Source organism: Chiloscyllium punctatum, chromosome 10 (assembly GCF_047496795.1).
Source record: "Chiloscyllium punctatum isolate Juve2018m chromosome 10, sChiPun1.3, whole genome shotgun sequence".
Classification (NCBI taxonomy): Eukaryota; Metazoa; Chordata; class Chondrichthyes; order Orectolobiformes; family Hemiscylliidae; genus Chiloscyllium; species Chiloscyllium punctatum.
Genome location: NC_092748.1, coordinates 99,321,785 through 99,344,261, shown reverse-complemented (window position 1 = coordinate 99,344,261; position 22,477 = coordinate 99,321,785). Strand labels below are relative to the sequence as shown.

Sequence of the window (22,477 nt, the reverse complement as noted above, 5' to 3'; positions counted from 1 at the left end):
TGATCAGAGGTAAGTTTCTCAGGAGAAACCTAAAGGAGCAGAGTGAGGTAGGAAACAGTGGAGAGACTGATGTCTAGAGCATTGGCAGCTGAAGGAATTAAGATTGAATATGTCGAGAGGTAACAATTAGAATTGCATTTATAATGAGGGCTTTGAGGCTAGATGTTGTTGCAAAAGAAAGGGAGAGGGAGACCACAGATATTTAAAAAGAAATAACAATGAATGAAATTTTAAAATTCAAAGTATTCAAAGCTTAACCAAGACAATATAGGTGATTTGGGAACAGAGCGATCTCAGATGTAACAGCTCTGCTTGATTGATGGTTTAGATACATGCAAAATTTCAGTTGACCCCAAGGAAGGTAACATGCCTGAGGAGGGAGTAAAAAATCTGAAAGTTACCAAGGCAAGGGTGAGGGCATTACCATCAGATGAGCTGAGATGTGGATGGAGTTAGACAGAGCCAGCAAGAGGAAAATAGGTAGTCTTAGTGATGGTAGGGAGAAGTGTTATTGGATGCTCATGTTTGATTGAAATATGACCCCAAACTTGCAAACCATCAGCATGAAGGCAGTTGGTAAACAAAAGGATTTTGTATTTCAGTATTTCAGGAGCAAGTTTGTCATGAGAATAATGGTTTCATGGATATCTAACTGGAAATTTCTGCTCATACAGCATTAGACCTGGTGTGATCAGTCTGACAATTTATACCGAGTAGAAAGACAGAGAGATGAAGCTTTATACCGGCATTGGGCCTGTAAAAACCAATGCCATTTTTATGGATAATGCTCTTAGAGAGCAGTATATAGCTGAAAAATAGGAGGCTGCGGGGAGGAGGGGGTTAACTACGGGGAAACAAGGAGGTAAGGCATTACAAGAGATTCTCTTGCTAAAACTAGACAGATAAATTGGACAAAGCTTGCACAGTGCCACCCAACTGCTGATAGTGGAGATGTGTTGGAGGATAGTGTATTCCACCTTGTCAATGACTATAGATATGTTAAAAAAGGATAAAAGGTGATTAAAATTATCTTTGTCACAAACAGATAGGATATGAGTTGTAAAATTGATAAAAACTGACTTTGTTACTCTGGTAACAATGGAAACCTAATTGAAGGAGTTTCCAAGAAAAATGGGCATAGATTTCTGTGGTATCCACCCCTTCAAGGACTTGAGAGAATAAGAAATTTAAGAGGTAGGACAGTATTACGCAAGGATTGAGGTCTCAATTATCATTGTTTTGAGGACCAGGATGAAAAGACAGACTTGAGGTGAGAGAGGAAACTCAAACTTGAGGAGACAGAATCGTTGACCATATCAGCTATCGGTGGAACCAGCGAGAGTCATCAAATGATCAGCAGCGAAGTGACTAACAGCAAGACTGAGGTATTCCTCAAAGAACTTGAATTCTTCAAAATCTCCTTTGAATCTTTATTCTTTATTCCCTGTACAAGTGCCTAGAAGAAATATCGATTTCAAGGTGCATTTTTCATGAACAAATGAAAAGGCTTAACAGTTGTCAAACTCTTCATGTAGGGTTTTATTCTACAGCAAACTTAAAAGTCTTACTTTGTTGCTTTTCTTTAGCAAATTCTATCAACAGGTGAAAGTTAACAAAACCCATGTAGTTATCTGTACAGTTGCCAGAATACACACAGATGAAACAAATAATATAAATACCGATATGGATATTATATGACAAAAGCAAGAAAAAAGGTACATGCACAATGAACACTCTGCTAGGAACCATTCTGATGATTGATGTGTCTCCAATGTTTTCATTTTAAACTAGTTTAGCAAAGTTCTGGTAAAGTCTAAAAAACTTGGCTTCCATCCCTCATTAAACAGTAAGCTTGATTATATATCAAGGGAAGGGCATTCTTGTGCCAGTGATGTACATTACTTATCCACAGTCTCTGTAAGCTGTTAAGTTAGTATGCTATCATAAAACAGATGACAAAAAAAACTCTTGGCATCAGTTTTGTTTCTGCAGTTAGTTTAAGTTCAAGGCGAGCACACATAGTGTACCTTTAAAAAAGCCACATGCCTCAAAACAGAACACCACCATAGGACTAAACAAGTAAAAACACCAGGATTGTATAATTTCGGTCGTCCATGCCTAGACCATTCGTGCAGCCGATGGATGAATGGCAAAGGCGACACTGCTGCAACATGCAGGCTGACCTTCGAGGTGTGAAATTTCAGTCAGTTCTAGCAAAACAATAGAGAACTTTTCGTTCATTACTCAAACATGGCAGAGTAGATTGTATTAGATATTTCTGGAAAGCACCCATTTTGAAAACTAGGTGAGGTCCTTTCCTATACATCCAATAGTTCAAGAAAATTACAACAGCAGCAATCCTTTCCTCTTCACAGAAACAAAAGAAATCACACATCCAATCATTTACCTGCCTATAGCACAAAAGTTACAAGGAATAAAAGAAGGCCCATTGTTGTCACACGTTATTTCCAGCTGAATGAATTCAGAGGATTTGCAGCAGGGAAACTTTGGCAGGGTTGAGGGGTGGTGTTGAGGAGACAGGGGTATGAGAAAACATGAGAAAGAGAAGGGGAAGAGCATAGCATGCAACAACTAAACATCTTTGAAGTATAGAGTCAGCTTCAGATTGCTTAATTATCCTTTAATCACAGTATATACAGTTTAAAATGGCATTATCAACATTGCAATAATGTATATACCTTTAAACAGAGATATTACGTATTTTTGAAAGTTAACATGCCAAACCATATTCAACAACATGGATACTGAAAATCGTTGTGACTTTGAGGTACAGCTGATAAATCCATTTGCTATGAAGGGTATTTATTTTCAAATCAAAATCTGCCAATGTTGACCACTGCATGTCCTGGACAGTCAGTCACCTGGACAGCATTAGACAATTTATGCCTTCTTTAAAGCCACATTTTGAAACATGATTCATTAAACATACTAATCTTAAAAATAAAAAGATGCAGGAGCATAACTGCTCCAAAATTTCTCCTCCAATTGGGGTTTTTGGTCCCAACAGTGCAGGCATGAATTTAACAAATATCACCTAAATCCAGAAGGAGTGTGCATTTAATACAAAGCTTTGTTACATTACTAGTGCGCAAGAGGGTATTCTTAATTTTGTACACCAGCCATATAATTAAAGTAGTCTTGAAAAATTAATTGCATTGTAAAGAATAGAATACAAAACTCCACAATTTGAAGGCATAAAAGTCACAAAGTTGAGAACAATCATGGAAATATATTTTCACCAGCTGTGTATTTAGTGCACTGATCACTTTTGAATCCGAGACGACGTCAGCCACTGTGCTAAGCTCGCTTAGAGTTCAAAAAAGCTCATTCACATTTCAAACTTTTATAAAAGTAAAATGAAAAGATGAAACAATTGGTTGGGTATTACAGTACATCTGTGTCTTTAACTTCAAGAGAAATAACTAAAAATGTTTGGATTATTTAATTCTTATAAATGGTACACAAACATAAAATACAATAAACAATTAAAAAGGATCATGATGAATACTTCACATAAAAATATCCAATAGTTTTCCAATGTTGATCATGAAAGGATAAACTAGTCAATTTGGGGCCAGATAACTTTAGTCAAACCTAAATTTATTAATTATTTATAACACCTAGTTTACAACATCGAGTTTCTGCTTTTGCTCTTTCCTTAGCTAATGTTGCTAACATTTACGCCGCATAAAATATATGAAAGGCAAGTGATAGTACCTGGGTCACCCACCTGTAAGTTGGGTCAAGATTTTTTTTAAAAATCAAAATTATCTTCTACTTCAGAGTAAAACATGTCAAGGTAACTAAGGACAACATACTGGACAAACTGGTTAACATTTCTTGTATCCTACAACAGCTCCCCCAGGTGGCCAACTTTAGTTTTTCTCCTCCTAGACCAAGCATTCAGCAAAATGTTTATTTTTCGGAGGGGGTGGGGGCAATCACATGGGTTCCACTTACGAGTGGAGAGCAAAAAAATGAACAGACTGTAAAAGTTTTAAGAATTTATTTGAGATTGGAGGGAGCCAAAATTTCAACTAAAACAAACATCAACAGAATATTTAAAACTCAAAAATAACATGAAAATGTTTTAAAAAAAATACAATTAATTTAAGTGTCACATTTATACCCAAAAGTCCTGAGGAGGTATCCATATCAAAATGTCAGACATCTTGGAGAGTTGGGACTCAGGGAATGGAGGAGAGTAACAATGTTACAATGTGAGGGTGATAACAATTATTCAAATTAAAAAAGCAATTCTACAATTTATGGAGATAGAAAGATCACATGCAGAGATCTAGATTTGAGTAAAGCTCTACTAATTGCATTATTTTCTTGAAGGCAAGTTCAAGTCACAAGTGTTTTGGTTAGTTACTCGTATGATTGTCTGATTATTTTCCCGTATATTCTATAGGATGTTGGCCAATCCTAACTGGTAAGAATTTAACACAGCCAACTAACCAATGGGTTAAGTATTACTTGGGACCAGGAATGCCTTGGACTTCATTTCTTCGAATAAATCTTCTATGCCCTTTTTACAAGTTAAAAAAAAATGAAACCAGCATACAATCTGGTGGGGTGGCCACAGCATCATTTTTTATGGGAAGTGAGTGTCGCTGGTAAGACCAGCATTTGTTACCCATCCCTAAGTGCCCTTGAACTGAGTGACTTGCTACGTCATTTCAGAGGGCAATTAAGGGTCAAACACACTGCTGCAGGTCTGGAGTCAATTATTGGGCAAACAAGGCAAGGATGGCAAATTTCTTTTCCTAATTGACATTCGTGAATAAGGTAGGTTGTTATGACAACCAATGATAGTCTGATGGTCACTATTACTGAGGCTAGCTTTATATTTCAGATGGCAGAATCACAGTAATATCACAACGCACAATTCAGAGGTGCAGGATAATTTCCTGGGGCTCACTGATTCAGATTACCCAATAGCAGCTGATGGAATCTAAAATCTAGAATACAAAGCTATCTGAATAATGACAACTATTACTGTAAAATCCCAAATGGCTCACTAATATCGCTCAGGAAGCAAATGTGCCATCTTGAGCCAGTCTGGCCTACATGTGAGACCAGGTCCACAGTAATGTGGTTCATTCTTAGCTCATCTCTGAAACAGTGTATGGATTATTCAGCTCAAGGGCAATTAGAGGTGGACAACAAATGTTGGCCCTGCCAGCCACTAGCTCTTCCTATGAAAGAATTAAGTTGCTACGGTAGAATTTGGACCCATACCTCCAATACATTACCATTAAGTCACTGCCCCCATGTGGGCATTTCTTTGCTCCAAGTTTACTTTAAAGAGAAGAATATTTACCTAACGTCAACCTAGAAAGCAAAGTAGAAATAAACACTGCCACACAAGACTATGCTTGGTTGTTCCAAATCCTCAATAACTTTTGTTGATTTTGTTGTTGTTAGATGACTCAACTTGAGGAGTTCCCTTTCGGTCGCTTGGTCACATTAGAACTTTAATATTGCTTAAAAAAAGAAACATGCTGGCAAAGCTTTTCACCTTGAACAGTACAGGATAATTTGGCATGAATGCAAAACAAGCAGCTTTGGCAACATGGCTCTTTTTTCAAGCAATACTTAACTCTGTCTCTGTTGTACAACCTATGCTTTTAAGAAGGATTTTGCTTCCGAAATTTCAGCTTGAACGATGGAAATCTTTTGATTGGCATTCTTTCTTCAAATGCTAGAATTCAGAAGCTACTGAATGAAAGGAAAATTAAAGTACAATTCATGACTGAATAGAGGAGAAGAATAGCTTCCCACAACTGATTCACAACTGGCATAAACCATTCTGGGAGATGCCAAAGTGTGATACAACTGAAGAAGAAACCTCCTGTGGCAAAGTCCACAAAATACAGGACTGGATAAAAAAATAAACAGCATCAGAACGTACAAATGTTTATGCAGATGGAACAATCATAACCAAAGATGGTGACCAGAAGGACGCAGATAGGGAATGCTGCTGGCATTCACGTTTTTAAGAAGTTAAGTATTACTATTGAACAGTTTGCATACTCATAACAAGAATAATTGCTTACTGGTGATTTATACCAAACCTATGGATTTGTTTCCACCACAGCAGAATATAAAATCATGATGTGACAAATCAGTGCCTTCAGTGGATCGTATTTCAGGCAGCCAAACTTGGAATGGAAACTGAACTGCAACGACAAACTTTGCATGATCATTTCAGCTTTTCTTCCCAACTTCACTCCAATTCATTTTGGAGGAATGGGAACACAGACCTACTAAATTACATATTAGACTTAAATTATATGGAGAAATTCAGTGGTTTTTACATTCCATCACAAAAAATCTAATATTACAACAGAAAGGGTTTTTCCAAAACTCTGATGAACAGGACTCTCAAACAGAGAACTACAAATTTGGATTTCATTTTCAGGCTGATATAATCTCAGGTGCATTAATTTGATGATTTTTCTTGGTTCTTGCTAAGGCAAGGATAGGAGCACCCATTTCAAAGGCATGGACATACAACAAGCTTCCCCCTGCATTTCCAAATAATATGAGGCAATTATCCAGGGATGGGGAAGGAAAGAGAAGTGGAACCAATAGTGAGAAAGAAGAAGAAAGTACAATAGTTTTGAAAAGAAGTTCCATAATACAGTAGCTAGTCTTCACCAAATTGCAGTCTTACAGTTCCCACAAAAGGACAGTCATGCCTTTTTTTGTGCTTCCATGCAAATCTTCAATTGTGAGATGGTTGCAATTTAAAACCTGAAGTGTGAAATACTGGCAGCAGTAGTAAAAAGTTGCTTCAATCTTCTGCAGTAATAATAGTTTAATCCAGTGAGATATCACTTGGCTTAGCAAGAACTTGACATGTCTACATCAGTAGCTGCTAAGAAAAAGTGTGGCAATGTCACTTCTGGTGTAATTTAACAGCAGATATTTTATGTATAATACTTAAAATTACATCATGTGGAATAATACTCATGTATGTACATCACATACTTCAGGTTTAAGGATGACAATAACTTAACCTTCACTCGCTGCTTCACTTGATGTCAACACTGTACTGTCAAAGACTCACTATAGGCCTTCTTTTATTCTAGGTCACATATTAAACAGGCATCACATTATGATCAAGTAACAGCTGTAAGATTAAAGCTAAGCAACTGCATATATTACTTAAGAACAAACACTGATGTGCAGCAATTGTTCACTCCAAGGGCACATGGATTTCAAAATCTGAGCAGATAGGTCTCTGAAGAGGCACGGCTTCATCCGTCTAAAGAAACATGACTGCCATCTGTTAACTATGACTTGACACATCTGACGATGAGCTACTGTTGCTGTTTGTTGTCTGGGCCCTTTTTATGTATAAGTTCAATAATTTCATCTGCAAGAGAGTCAGATATCAATTAGATTCAATAAAAAACAATTCATATTAATACTTACTGAAGTCTTAACCGTTAAACTAAACGGTGAAAATAGCGTAATGGCAATGGTACCGACAATTAATCTAGAGGGTTGGACTAAGGCTCTGAGAGATGAACTCACATCCCACATTAAAATTCTTGCCTGGCTGATAATAATGATATTATCTAATTGTTATTATGCACTTATCCAGTCCAGCCAATATGTAATTCCAGATGCACAACAATGGGGTTGACTCAAACATTTGTTGAGATGGCCCAGGAAGCCACTGAGTTCTTGGACACTTGGTCAATAAATGCCACCTTTGCCAGTGACGCTCACAACCCAAGAATGAATAAAGCAAACTGACGTAGCTTAATGTTCACATACAACATCATTTTAGGTGGGGTCTAGCTCGGTATAAATGGCTGTCTTCATGATAAAATTATCTCTCTACTCCTTCCTATCATGGTCTGCTTATCTCAGCTGATCAATCAATTCAGGAAACAGGAAATTGTCTCAGGGAAGACCAATTCATGTATTTGCTCACTAAATAGTACCTCTACTCAAATTAATACAATGTTTTCAACTAGATCAGTTTTACACTATTATTCTAGTTGAAATCCTAATGTTTGAAATCAAACTGTGTATTATTAGTAGATGCTTAGCACATTTCGATGACTTTATTCTTGATCAGTTTTAACTAAAGACTTCAACCAGTTCAATTTCTAATACTAAGCCAGTGTTCCAAACCTACAATTAAACAAAGGCTATAACAGACATACAATACTGAAATGTAGGACTTCATGCAAGTAAACCTACCTTACTTCCTGTGAGCTGTGCAAGGTAAGGTTTTAGCTCTTCTCCAATTACAGAATAAATTGCCACCAAACAGAACACACTTGCCTTACGCACACTACTTTCTGTGTTGTCATAACCCTATAAAAGATTATAAAACAGTAAGTGAAAAGCACTGAAAGAAGCGTAAATACTTCCAACAGAATATAAGCATGTGACACAGGAGGCAGCCATTCAGTCCACTACGCTTGCAGAGATGAGAGAGATGTCGTATTCATCCCATTCTGTGCTTTTAGTTACAATATTGCCAAGCCTCTCAACCACAAATAACTTTTACGTTTACTTATGCAATCAGCTTTCAACTACTTTTCAAGTATTGTATTTAACGTTTTGGCAACTCTGAAAATTTTCATTGCCCTTTTTTAAAATCACTAGACAATGATTTCAGACAATCTTCGAACATCTGGTTATTGACACACAACAGTTTTGCTGCATTCCATCTAAACCAATCATTGCCTTGTAAACTGGAATAGGCTCACAATATTCTCTGTTCCAAGGAACAGCCCCAACTTGCTACAATCATATTAAAACTAATGTCCCAGTAAAATTCTAGTTAACCTTTTGTGCATTCTTTGGAATGTGTGCAATCTATATTTAATGATTTGAGCTAGTGAGGGTGATATGAGGGTTTTCTTTTCTGTGTCTGAATGATTAACTTGCAAGAATTTCTGTAGTCGGGGTTGGGGGGAGGAGACAGGTGATGAGTGAGAGAGAGAGAGAGAGAGAGAGAGAGAGATACGGTGGGGGTGGAGAGTGAGAGACAGGTTGGGGGAGGAGAGAGAGAGAGAGAGAGAGAGAGAGAGAGACTGGTTGGGGGGGGGGGGGGAAGAAGAGAAAGAGATGGGGTGGGGGGGGGAAGAGAGAGAGAGATGGGGTGGAGGAGAAAGAGACACGGGGTGAGGGGGTAAGAGAGAGGCGGGTTGGGGGGGGAAGAGAGGCGCGGGTTGGGGGGCAAGGAAGAGAGACAGGGTGGGGGGGAAGGAAGAGAGAGATGGAGTTGGGGGAAGGGAGAGAGACAGAGGTGGGGGAGAAAGAGATGGGGTGGTGAGGGGGGAGGGGTGGTGAGGTGGGAAGAGAGAGAGAGGGGGGGGGAGAGAGAGTCAGGGGTGGAGGAGGAAGAGAGATGGCGGTGGGGGGTGGAGGAAGAGGGGGTTAGGGTGGAAGAGCAGGGTAGAGGGGAGAGTAGGGTGGAAGAGAGTGGGGTGGAGCGAGGGGTGGAGAGGGGTGGCAGCAAGGGGTGGTGAGGGGTGAGGAGGGACAGCTAGGTTGGGAGAGGTGGGGGTGAGTGGGGTAGTTGGGTGGGGGGGGGGGAGAAGAGCAAGGGCAAAAGAGAAGGGGGGGGGGAAAGAGAGATTAATTAAGCAAATGTATGAGTTAGTTTTAACCAGCAAACATAATATTGGCTTTCAGTTTATCAGATCACTGATGTTTTTTCTCCTCTTGATAAATGGAAACATCCATAGCTTGAAAAATGTTTTTGGGTTTAAGACTGGCAGTTTTGCATAAATATTTGCTAGGGCCAATATGTAAAACTGTTGCTCCTTTTAAAAAAAAGTTTGTTTAAATACCGAAGGGATCATTTAAAGTTGAGAAAGTCTACATTCTGTTGAAGGCTCAGGAAAGAAGCTAGCAGATCTTCAGAACTGGGAATTAATGCATCTGTTAAACCTATTATGTGATAGAGAAGGGCATTTCCCCTTGGTGAGAGAGTACAGGAAAGGACTGATGAGAAAATAATATGATTATATTTTGCAATTTCAAAATCTTTCAGCTTATGTCATAAGTAAATAATTGAGCTATTCTATTTTATCTTAACGTTTTATATAATAAACTTCTGGTTTATTGTTAAAACCAAACCTGCAGCATTCTTTATTTAAGGAATGAAAGAGCACTTCATTAAAATAAAAAAAGTATCAAAATGTGATCCATCAAGCAAGATTTCAGTCTGGGATCGGACTTGCCGGTAATGGTATTAGCTGGGCTCATAATTCACCTGAAGTGAATTGACCAGTTTCATTCATAACATTCAGCTGAGGTCATCAGTAATCCCATTTATTTCATAATTTCCTTGTTTTTAAATTCCATGGGCAGAATTTACCCCTTTCTGATGGGAGGTGAGCAACATGGAGAATGCTGAGAATAATGACATCAGATTCTCTATGTTGAAAAATCTTTTTCCAATGTTCTCCTTAAGCTTTAAATGGTGACTTCAGCACCTTGTCATTGAGTAGCAACCACATCTTATGCATCTTATTCAAGATGCAGCTTGCCTTATTTATATGTCGCTTCTTAATATTCTCTCGCCTTTACTGACAAACTAGATGATGCAAATTCCCAACATGTGAATCAAGGTGCGCGACCTATGGTACACACTGAGCTTCAATTGTGGACAGAGTATATATTTGTGGATGTGGTGCCATTCAACAAGGCTGCTTTGCCATGATGGTGTCAAACTTCAAATGTTGTTGGAGCTGCATGCAAGAGGGGAGTATTCCATTACAGGCTTTAGGAAGACAGGAACTGAGTTACTTGTTGCAGGATTCATAGCCTCTGACCTACTCTTGTAGCTACAAAAGTTATGTATCCAGTTCAATTCAGTTCTGGTCAAAGGTAACTTCCAAGACATTGATAGTCAGGCGTTCAGGGAGGGTTATGCCTAAGTATCAAAGACAAAGGTTAACATTCTCTCTTGTGGGAGATGGTCATTGTTTGGCATCCTGTGGCATGAATGTTATTTGTCAGCTCTTATTTGGATATTGTCCAGGTCTTGCTGCATTTGGCCATGGACTGCTTCAGTATTTGAGGAACCATGAATGGTTCTGAACATTGTGTAATCGTCAGTAAACATATCAACCTCTGACATTATGATAGAGGGGAGGTCATTGTTAAAGCTGGTGCAGAAGGTTGTGCTGAGGATATTTCTGTAGAAAACTCCTACAGAGATAGACAATTGACAAAGATAATAGGTGCAGGAGTAGGCCATTCGGCCCTTCAAGACAGCACCATTCATTATTATCATTGCTGAATCATCCACAATAATGATCCTGTTCCTGCCATATCCCCATAACCCTTCATTCCACTATCTTTCAAGAGTCTATCCACCTCTTTCTTGAAAGTATCCAGTGACTTGGCCACCACTGTCTTCTGGGGCACAGCATTCCATATATCCACCATTCTCTGGGTAAAGAAGTTTCTCCTCAACTCTGTTCTAAGTGGCCTACCCCTTATTTTTAAACCGTGTCCTCTGATTCTGGACTCACCCATCAGCGGAAACATGCTTCCTGCCTCCAGAGTGTCCAATCCTTTATTAATCTTATACGTCTCAATCAGACCCCCTCTCATCCTTCTAAGCTCAAGTGTATACAAGCCCAGTCGCTCCAATCTTCAACATATGATAGTCCTGCCATTCTGGGAACTGACCTCGTGCACGCTGAACTCCCTCAATAGCTAGAATGCCCTTCCTCAAATTTGGAGGCCAAAACTGCACACAATACCCAAAGTGCAGTCTCACCAGGGCCCTGTACAGCTGCAGAAGGACCTCTTTGTTCCTATACTCAATTCCTCTTGTTGTGAAGACCAACTTGCCATTAGCTTTCTTCACTGCCTGCTGTACCTGCATGCTGCTAGCTTTCATTGACTGATGTACAAGAACACCTAGATCTCATTGTACTTCCCCTTTACCTAAATTGACTCCATTAAGATATTTACCAGCCTTCCTGTTCTTGCCACCAAAGTGGAAAACCAAACATTTATCCACATTAAACTGCATCTGCCATGCATCCATCCACTCACCTAGCCCTTCTAAGTCACCCTGTATTCTCATAACATTCTCCTCACATTTCACCGTGCCACCCAGCTTTGTGTCATCATCAAATTTGCTAATATTACTTTTAATAACTTCATCTATATCATTAATGTATACTGTAAACAGCTACGGTCCCAGCACTGAACCTTGTGGTACCCCACTGGTCACTGCCTGCCATTCCAAAAGATGTCCTTGACTGAATTGATTGTCTTGCAATACTACAACCATTGTCCATTATGCTCGGTATGACACCAGCCTTGAAGAGAAGTTGCCAATATATACTCTTTTTTTTTGCTCAGTGAGAGTTGAAGTGGAGTGCGTATACAGGGATGAGTCAGACATACTGACCTTATAAGCAAACCATCAAGTAGGCAGGCAAGTGCTGAGTTGGGCTAGTTAGAAAGTGTACCCCAGCTACCTTGGGTTTCAGCCCAGTTGTTTCAGATAATCTAGAAGATGCTGCAGCTCCGGACCATCAGTCAACACAATCCATGACTTCTTAAACCTTCTATGAAAACTCATGTCCCCCAACCATATTACTACAGCCCTTTATACACTCACATCCATTCACCCAATGTGAACAATGTTCATAACCAACAAGGTTTTGAACAATAATGGCAAGAATAGAAGGCAGAATCTTTAAAAAGTCCAGCTTTGGAAGAAAAACTGATGATTCGACAACCATATAAAAGGTGTAACCTGGAAAGACCATTAAAGTATCAATAACAAGATGCTTCAAACATGTTACATCTCTTGGCAAAAGGAAACAAGTTAGGAAAAAAATATTTCTTTTAAATATGTTCAGAAAAGCAAAGTGAATAACTTACTGAAGTTCTCAAAACAGAACTCCCAGTTGAGCTAATGCTGTTATCAGTCTCAGCTCACAGCCTTAAAGATAAATTACAAACACCCCCTACTATACTTTGAAATATCATGCAAGCTTTTAATTTCACCTGAAGTGGTAGACTAAAATCTCTAGTTAATGTTTCTTCTGAAAAATAGCACACCTGAGAGCGAAGCATTCCCTCAGTACTATTCTACACAGCTCTGACTTTTGTGCTCAGTCTTCAAGGAGGTCTTGAATCCAGGACAACAATGTTACCAACAAAAGAAACTAGAACAAAAACACTTTGAATATACAACACAAAGTATTAGCTTTCCTAAACGTTTGATGCAGTCTGGGTTACAATTCCTGCATATTTGATCTTTTAAAAGTATCAATTTCATCATGTTTCTTGTATCTGATATGTGCCTCATGAACTTGAATGGTTCAAGCTACTCTAGGTTTATGGGTAAAACAATAAAAATGACACCAAGTTAGAGGATGTGCCCAGGAAGTTCAGGAAGAAAGAAACACCCCTAGAATGAACACAACAAGGACATTCAGAAAGACACCAATAGCTGACAGGAAATTAACACAAGGTAAGACCCATGGGATTGCATTCAGATTTGGGGGTCATACATTTTTCACTAAGGTCACTTCATAATCAATACTTTGAACTTATGCAGATCACTTATAATTCATGGTGAATTTATAACAGTACGAATATAATAAACTTTTTAAAAAAGAAAAACTTGGTCACTTAGTAAAACAAAAACAGGAAATGTCGTGGATTCTGTCTTATTTGATGAGAGTTAGTAATCTCTTATTGAACACTTCAGTTTTATGGGGAACCTCGAAAATATCCTTCAGCTTTGGTTTATTAGTTGACCTACTCCTGCCCCGAAGATAGCTGTCCAAAGATCTAATTGAGACAACCTCCTGTTATAATTCAGGTTAATTTCTAATCCCATCCTTTGCTGTTGCCATTCTGCTTTCGATTTTGCTTCATGCAGGCATAAGGTCTATTTGTGAAACAAATGCCCAAAGAGATCAGCTTCATTTATTTTTGGCGATGTTATCAGTTAGTTCACTGAACAGTGAATTTAATTACGAAGGTATACTATTTTACATAAGTGTTTGAGCTGCAAGTACCTGAAGCAATCCTGGGATGATATCTGGAAGAAGCTGATGCAGAGACTCCTTGGAGATCCGCTCTGTCACTTTTGTTTGCATCTTAATGGCAGCTAAATTGATGGGGTAGTCAGCAGTCTGGATGATGGGGCAGAGCACTTTAATACATTGTTCAGGATGAATGGAGCTCGCCAATGTGGAAGCAGCTTCTTCAGCAGCTCTTACCACCTTCAAAATGGAAATAGATAAGTTTACTGATGTAAATTGCAAAGAGATTTGCAAAATAAAAACATACATACAATTTTATGCTGCATTTTACTGGCCAGTACTATTCAGGGATGCTAATTCCTAAACTGAGGTGAAAGGCATTTGTCAGAGTGCTTCCTATGATTATGCAGCTCCAGTTCAGTGCCCAGACCAACCAAGGCAGATGGTAGAATTTGAAATTTTTTTTGAAAAATCTGGAAATAAAATTCTAATTATGACCATTAAGCCAACGTTGATTATCATATAAATTCAGCAGATTCACAAATGTCTTTTGGGGAAAGAAATCTGCCATCCTTACCTGATCTGGCCTACATTTAACTCCAGATCCAAGGCAATTTGGTGACTCTTTAATGGCCGAACAACCCATTCAGTTTAACTGCTAAAAAGTCTCCAAAAGGTAATGTTAACTGCATAGTCTACCTGATATTGACTTGGTAAACTCAACCCTGTCAATCCTAGAAAGTCCTTCTTACTAACATCTTAGGGTCAGTGCCCAAGCTGGGAGAACTGTCTCAGACAACCCAACAGACACATGGAATCATTCCACAAAGTCCTAGAGAGCATTATCACTATCCCCAGCTATATCCTGATTAGATCAGTCCGCATGGCACTGCATACCAACTGCCACCTGCTTCAGGACTCACAATGTTATTTATTCATTCATAAGCCATCAGTAACTCTGCCAGTTTAATACTTCTTATCCACTGCCCTCGAGGTGGTGATGGGGAGTTGCTTTCTTTAAATTGCTGCACTCCACATGGTGCAGATACACCCATGGTGATCTGGACAGAGGTATGGATTGATCTGTTTAATACTTGGCCACACTTCCTGCATAACTATAGTCTTTCCACAGTCATCTTCCATCTGTGTGTTACTCTAAGGTAAAGGGATGGTGTTGTGATAGTGTCTCAGAATCAGAGAATTATTATGGAGTGAAAAGGAGGCCATTCAATCCATCATGCATGCACTGGTTCTATAACCAAATGCCAATCTAGTACCTTCTCCCCATTTTGTTGCAGAGCATTTCTATCTAAATAACAATCTAAGGCCCTCTTCAATGCCTCATGTGAACCTGCCTCCACATTTTCAGACAGTATATTCTCCATACCCTAACTACACACCCTTTCTCACATCACCCTTGCTTCATCTCCACATCATTTTAAATCTATGCTCTCTTGTTCTTCTCTCTTTCATAAGTTGGAACAGCTTCTCCCGATCTACCCTATTCAGTCTGTTCATGATTTTGAAAGCCTCCATCAAATCTCTTCTCAGCCTTCTTCTCTCCAAGAGCAACAGTCCCAACTTGTTCAATCTATCCTCATAACTGAAACTTCTCATTCCTGGACCTATTCTTCTAAACTACATCTGCACAGTCTCTAAAGTGTTCATATCTTTCCTATAATTTGGTGCATATAACTGTGCACAATACTCCAGTTGAAGTTTAACAGGTGTCTTACACAAATTCAACATCATCTCCCTGCTCTTTTACTCTATACCCCTATTAATAAAGGTAAAAACACTGTACACTTTATTAACTGTTCCCCACTCTCCTACCATCTTCACTGAACTGTTAATGCCAAGACCCAGGAAATGCTATGAAGCAATACCTCCAACGCAGAAGGTAGAATTTCAATTCTAAAAAACCTGGAAATAAAAGTCTAATTATGACCGTTAAGACAAAATCAATTGTTACAAAATCTCAGCTAATTCACTAATGTCCTTCTGGGAAAGAAGTGCCGAAATGGTGTGGCCTACATATGACTCCAGACCCATAGCAACATGGTCATCTCTTAAAAACCCTAGCAAGCCATTCAATCCAACCACTGAAAGTCTCCAAAAGGGAATGAAACCACATGCCCTACATGACATCAACCTAAGTACTTGAAACAACAATGGCAAACTCAACCTGGTCAATCCTGTAAAGTCCTCCTTACTGACACTTTTAGGCTAGTGCAATTTTTGGGAGAGCAGTCTCAGACTAATTCAGCAAACTTGACAGACTCGTGGAGTCATACATTATAATGTCCTAGATCTCTAGCAAGATTCAATCCTAGCAGCAGGACAGACCCAGAGAGGTGGTGACATATGATACTTCCTCATGACAGTATTGTCATGGACGTCTTCAACAGTGACTCCAGAGCCCATGGCATTTCAAACAAAGGCAAGGAAGCCTCCTAATGATTACCACATGCTGCTTCAGCGTACTGGATACTAAAACGTCTCTGGGGTCCTAACAACATTCTGGCTACAGCACTGAAGACTTGTTCTCAAGAAGTTATTACGCACCTAGCCAAGCTGTTCTATTACAGTAACAACATTGTCACCTACCTGACAATGGGGAAAACTACCCAGCTATGTCCTGTAAACAAAAAGCACCTCAAGTCAAACCTGACTAATTATCGACCCATCAGTTCGTTCTCAGTCATGAGTAATTTGGTGGAAAGGGTCATCAACAGTGCTCTAAAGCAGCACTTGTTTAGGAATAAGTTATTCAGACATTGGCCCTGGCAGAACCCAAACACTTAGCTCCCAAAGTAATTGCAGCCCTCAAACTCATTTCAGCCTTGGATCAAACAGGCAGAAAAGATGAATTGCAAAGGGTGAGGTAAGTGGGACTACCCTTGACATCAAAATGGCACATAACTGAGTGCAGCATCGAGGGGCTCCAGTGAAAAGCAGTCACTGGGAATTAGGATAGAAACTCCTCTCTTGGTGTTATACCAAGCACAATGAAAGATGGCTGCAACTATTGAGGATCAATGCTCTCAGCCCCTGAATCCCACTGTAGGAGCTCCTCAGAATAATATCTGAAGCCTAACCATCTTCAGCCACTTTATCAAGTACCTTCCCTCCGTAATAAGTTCAGAAGTGGAGATGTGCATTAATAATTGAACAATGTTCAGCACCATTCACAATGACTCTGAAACTGAAGCAGTTCATGTCCAAATGGAACAAGACTTGGGCAATATCCAGGTTTAAACTAATGTGTGGTAAGTATCCTCTGGACAACATAAATGCCAAATAATGACCATGCTGCACAAGAGAAAATCTAACCATCATATCTTGAAATTCAATGGCATTACCATTGCTGAACACTCCACTACCAATATCTTGGGGTTACAAATGATCACAAGCTAAACTGCATGAGCTATATAAAGACTGTGAATACAAAAAATGGCTGGAGACTAGGAGTACCTCAGTAAATAACTCACCTCATGACTCCCTAAAGTTTGTCCATCATCTACAAGGCACAAATCAGGATTGTGATTCAATACTTGACACTTGCTTGGATGACTGCAACTCTGATAACGTTCAGGAGTTTTGACACCATCCACAACAAAGCTGTCTGCATGACTGGCACCATATACTCACTTACACATTCCCTCACACACAGTAGCAGTAGTATATACAATCTAAAATTCTTTGACAACACTTTCCAAACAAATGACTAGTACCATCTGGAATGACAGCAGATACACACAAATTGCAAATTCCACTCCAAATTTGCAATGAAAATCCTGGATCTTCATACTTAACACATACTGGGTCTCAAAATGATCTGCAGTGGTTCAAGAGAGCAACTCACCACCACCTATTCAAGGGGAACTAGGAATAGGCAAAAAATGCTGGTCTAGACAATGAAGCCCACATCTCCTGGGCTCCTTGCAGAAGTAGAAATATTGAATCAGTAATTTGCCACTCATGATTCAATGGCAATCCATTCACTGTGAGTGAGATTCCATGAAAACTAAACCATTGTTGTAGTAAATTTCCTCCATCCACTGGCAAGCTAAGGTGAGACTTTAGTAGAAGAGGGGCCATAATAAACTTTGAAGTCCATGTTTCATGTCTGGTTATAATCACAGATAATCAATAATAATTCTCTAGCAAGTTCTAGACCAGTGTATAACACTTATTTGAAAATTTGTTAGGAAATTCTTTGAACAAAAGCCAAATAATCACAACAGTGTGCCACAAATTCTGCACACAGCAGCTTAGGGAAGATTTTGGTCATCTAACAATGTCATAATAATGGCAGACAGCTATGACCAACTAAATCTATACCAGCTCAAACCTGAAACAAATTATCATGCAGAAATATGTTCAAACATTAAACAGATAAATATATATGCACTATAAAAGTGCATGAACACATCATTTAATTGAAAGAAACTGCAAGTTGAAGTGCTTTTCAGAAAATAAAATGTTACTTAGACATTAATTGCAGATAATAAACACAACCGCTGCATGTTGGAAAGAATGCGGGGGGGGGGGTGGAGAAGAGAGGTGGTCAATTTCATATTACAGAAAAGGAGGTACTGGAGGTCTTTAAACGCATAACAAAAGAAAATCTCCAGGATCTGATTAGGTGCGGGGAGTGGGGGGGGGGGGGGGGGGGGGGGGGGGGCGTCAAACAAAAAAACCCAGCACCTTGCTCATGACCTTCAGACAACATTGCATCTGTTCTGCAACAACGCTAATAAATGTGACTACAAAATGAAAACGTGTTCACTGAGGTCAATAAAATGCTGTATTTTCACCTTTACGTTACTTGCAAAAAGTAAACTATAAGCTCAGAATACTGTAAGCTTTGATTATAATCAAATAATATAATCATTCATCTCAATATACTTTATGTTTGAAAAGACAACAGATACACAAGGCTTGGGAGAAAAAGTAAGAGTTTTGGTTGACCCACCATCTGGTTTAGCAGGTTCACCTTCGCACAAAAAATGAAAATAATCTAAAACTAGTACGCTCCAGTAATTGATCTAATCATGGCCTCATACTTTAAAAAAAACATAAAGGTTTGAAGTCCAAACAAAATGCTAGTCACTGTGGATGCAATACAGGTACAATGTCTCAAATCTGGCCCTCTGAAAAATAGTGGTGACTGAAAACCAGGTTTGCTTTTCAAGTGGGGCATCCAGGAACCTTAGGTGTGATTAGCTGAATGGAACAAATTACAGGCTCCTTCGCAGATTGCTGCAGTGGTGTGCCAAGTAGGGATCCACTTTGAGAACCAGTGGATAGAGCGACCATTGAACCCACATGGCCCAGACTTGTAAATATTTGGGAAATTGTACCTCCCTGAACAACTGATGTCTTTAATTTTTCTCCAATGCTCCAGTCACCCAAAATGAAGACATTTTTAAAATTGTAGTCGTATACAGAAGAAACATTCAAACAAATAGGATTCTTAATGGGCCTGACAGGGTAAATGTTGAGAGAAGTGCCCCCTCATGGGAGAATCTAGAACCAGAGGGCACAGCGTCAGAATAAAAGGGTGTCAATTTAAGATTGAGACGAGGAATTTATTCTCTCAGAGGGTCGAGAATCTCTGGAAATTCTTGTCACAGAGAGCAGTGGAGGCAGAGTGTTTGTGTGTACTGAAGGCTGAGACAGAAAAAAATTCTTGATCAGTCAGGAAATCAAGGGTTATGGAGAAAGGGCAGGAAAGTGGATACGAGAATGGTCAGATCAGTCATGAACCTGTTATATGGCAGAGCAGGCTTGAGGTACAGAATGGTCTACTCCTGCTCTGATTTCTTAAGAGCATAAAGCAAGTTCAGGAGAAGGAGTGTGGGAGGAAAATGATACAACATGATCAGAGATTACCTCACCGTGATTGATATAATGGGACAAGTAAGGCCACAAAAATGACAAGAGTCAGGATGATTTTGCATATGGACTGAGTTTACATGAACATAAAACATTTGAATAAAATTTAAGTCAATTATGTAAAGTAATATGTACAAGAAGTTACACAACAAAACTTTCTGTGTGATCTATGTGTCTTTTTTATCAATCATTTTGCAACATTGAAATTAAGTTTAAAATGCATTTAAGCATCGCATTTCACCCTTTTAGGTGAATCAAGGAATATAATTTTATACTTCAGATTGGTGAGACCATTTCTTGTTCCCATGTTTCGATGTTACTAACAAATTAATTAGCCTAGCTAAAGTATGACCTAGCAGAAATTAAAAATATTAGTCCCTGTCACACTAACCATGACAATAAAAGACTTTTCCTAATCCATTATTTCTGTTTTATTTTTCGTGTCTGTGTAACAAATGCTGGCTTCACTATACAATCTAATACATTTTGGGGCTGAATTATAATTGGAGAAGCAAGAGGAAACTAAGGGATAATTTTAAGAAAAAAATATTCACTCTAAAGTCGACTCAGTAGCTTAAATTTCTCCTGATACCTACAGTTCACCAATCCTGTCAATTCTCTGTTCTATGTTCTCTACGATTTAAATGTCTTTGTAAATATAGGACCCATAACTACACAATATATTAAATAAAATGTAAATCACTATCTACTGATGTGAAGGCCGTAGTACTACTATGGAGAAATTCCACAATCTTGACTTAGTGTCAATGAAGAAACAGTAACATCTTCTCAAGTCGTATGGCATACATCCTGAAGATAATGATGACCAATGCACCTACTACCTCTGTCTTTCTCAGCAGTGGAGGGTGTAGTTTCAGGACATGCTATCAATGAGACATTGAAGAGTTGCCGCAGTGCATTGTGAAATCAATATACAGAAGGTGGGAAGCATGGATGTTCTTAGCCTTTATTCAGGCTATGACATTTCCTTCAGTACTTTTTGCCTGAACATTTATAAGACGGAAATTGCATTTTCTATATCTCTTATTCAATGCAACTAGTCACCATTTTCTCCAAAAAGACACCTGACAGATACCAAGGTACACGTCACAGAAAAATGTTTAATATCAATTTCAAAAATAAATTTATTGAAAAAATTGGTAAGTGCCTTTTCATACAGTATATAAAAAGATTCAGTTACAAAGATATGAAAACCTAACTCACCTCTTTATGGGAATCTTTATGTGCTTCTAGTGTTTTCATAATTGTTAGTTCTGCGTAGTTTTTAAACCTGGCTGGTTGATTACGTAGAATTTCCCGTAGAACTCTTAAGGCTAATGCTCTAATGGAATGCTTAAGACAGGATTAAAACATATTTTGTAAATACACTTATAAATTGTACTCTTACTGCACCTAAACAAATCCTTTCCAGAGTTTCAGTTCACATCACAGACTACTTCATCAAAATCAGCATGAAAAAAAATGTCATGATGAGAAAGTATAACCTTCTGAAGTTGCACTTGTGGTGGTTTGAAAGTAATACTTAAAGCTAGGAAATTTTCTCTTATTGAGCAATTGTGAATTTGTTAGCTGTTTACTAGTTGTAAACCTGGGAGTATTCCCAAGTTCAATTTTTCTTGTACAGGTTACCAGTGTCATTTAGTCAAGTTACAAAATATACTGACAGCTTACTACGCCATGAACAATTGGCATGCTGTCCCAGTAAAGGACTTAGAACATGATAAAGTCCAATTAATTATTTTATGTGACACCCTGACATTAAGTTTCCATTAATGCCGGAGTGCAACTGCTCACATAGACATATTAACAAATTAACAATCATATTAAATTTACAAAAAGTTTATAAAAAGTATCAAAGGTCAACAGCACCTTTCCTGCACTTTTTGCTACACTTTGGTTTTCTTTCAATGACTTGCAATTAATAGGATTGCACTGTAATGCAATTTTTTTGATTGAATGCAGAGCTGTTCACATTGAGAATGTCAACATATTTCAAATGTTCATACTCTGCTTCTGTAGGTTTTCATATTCCTTTGAACAGGATTTCACCCACTAACAAATTCAATTAACAGGCCCCTTTATCATGTCCTTTCTTCGGTTTTCACCTCTTTCTCTCCTCAAAACCGCAATATAGTTGCTCTTGTCATCCTCCATCCCACCAGCTCCGATATTCATCAGAAGATGCCATTAACACATCTTCGTCCCTCCCCATTTAGCAACCTGTAGTCTCTCCATGATGTCCTTGTCTATTCCTCAAACCTCTCCCCTTTGCGCGCAAGTGAAGGTGTCCTCCTTTCATCTTTCAGTCCAAGGCCCAAAACATAGTCTCCAGATCAGGCAGCAATTTATTCACATTTTCAACTTAATATACTATAATTGCTGCTCATGACGTGGTCAGTTCTATACTGGGGAGAACAAATGCTGACTGGGTGGCCATTCTGCAAAACAGCACCATTCAGTCCATAACGCTGACCTTATAGAGGTTTATGAAATCATGAGGGATATAGATAAGGTGAATAGCAAAG

General features: G+C 38.8%; 1 protein-coding gene across 8 annotated transcripts in view; it reads right to left on the bottom strand.

Moving 5' to 3' along the window:
• Positions 1–1,416: 1,416 nt before the first annotated feature.
• The window catches only part of clasp1a (cytoplasmic linker associated protein 1a), a 303,132-nt gene continuing 282,071 nt past the window's right edge, over positions 1,417–22,477 (bottom strand). For all 8 annotated transcript variants that reach the window (XM_072579859.1, XM_072579862.1, XM_072579864.1 and 5 more), the window contains 4 exons: positions 21,156–21,284; positions 14,064–14,270; positions 8,248–8,364; positions 1,417–7,408 (listed from right to left, as the gene is read on the bottom strand). In XM_072579859.1, the coding sequence (XP_072435960.1) occupies positions 7,322–7,408; positions 8,248–8,364; positions 14,064–14,270; positions 21,156–21,284 (540 nt within the window). In that variant the 3' untranslated portion in view covers positions 1,417–7,321. The remainder of the gene's footprint in view (positions 7,409–8,247; positions 8,365–14,063; positions 14,271–21,155; positions 21,285–22,477) is intronic.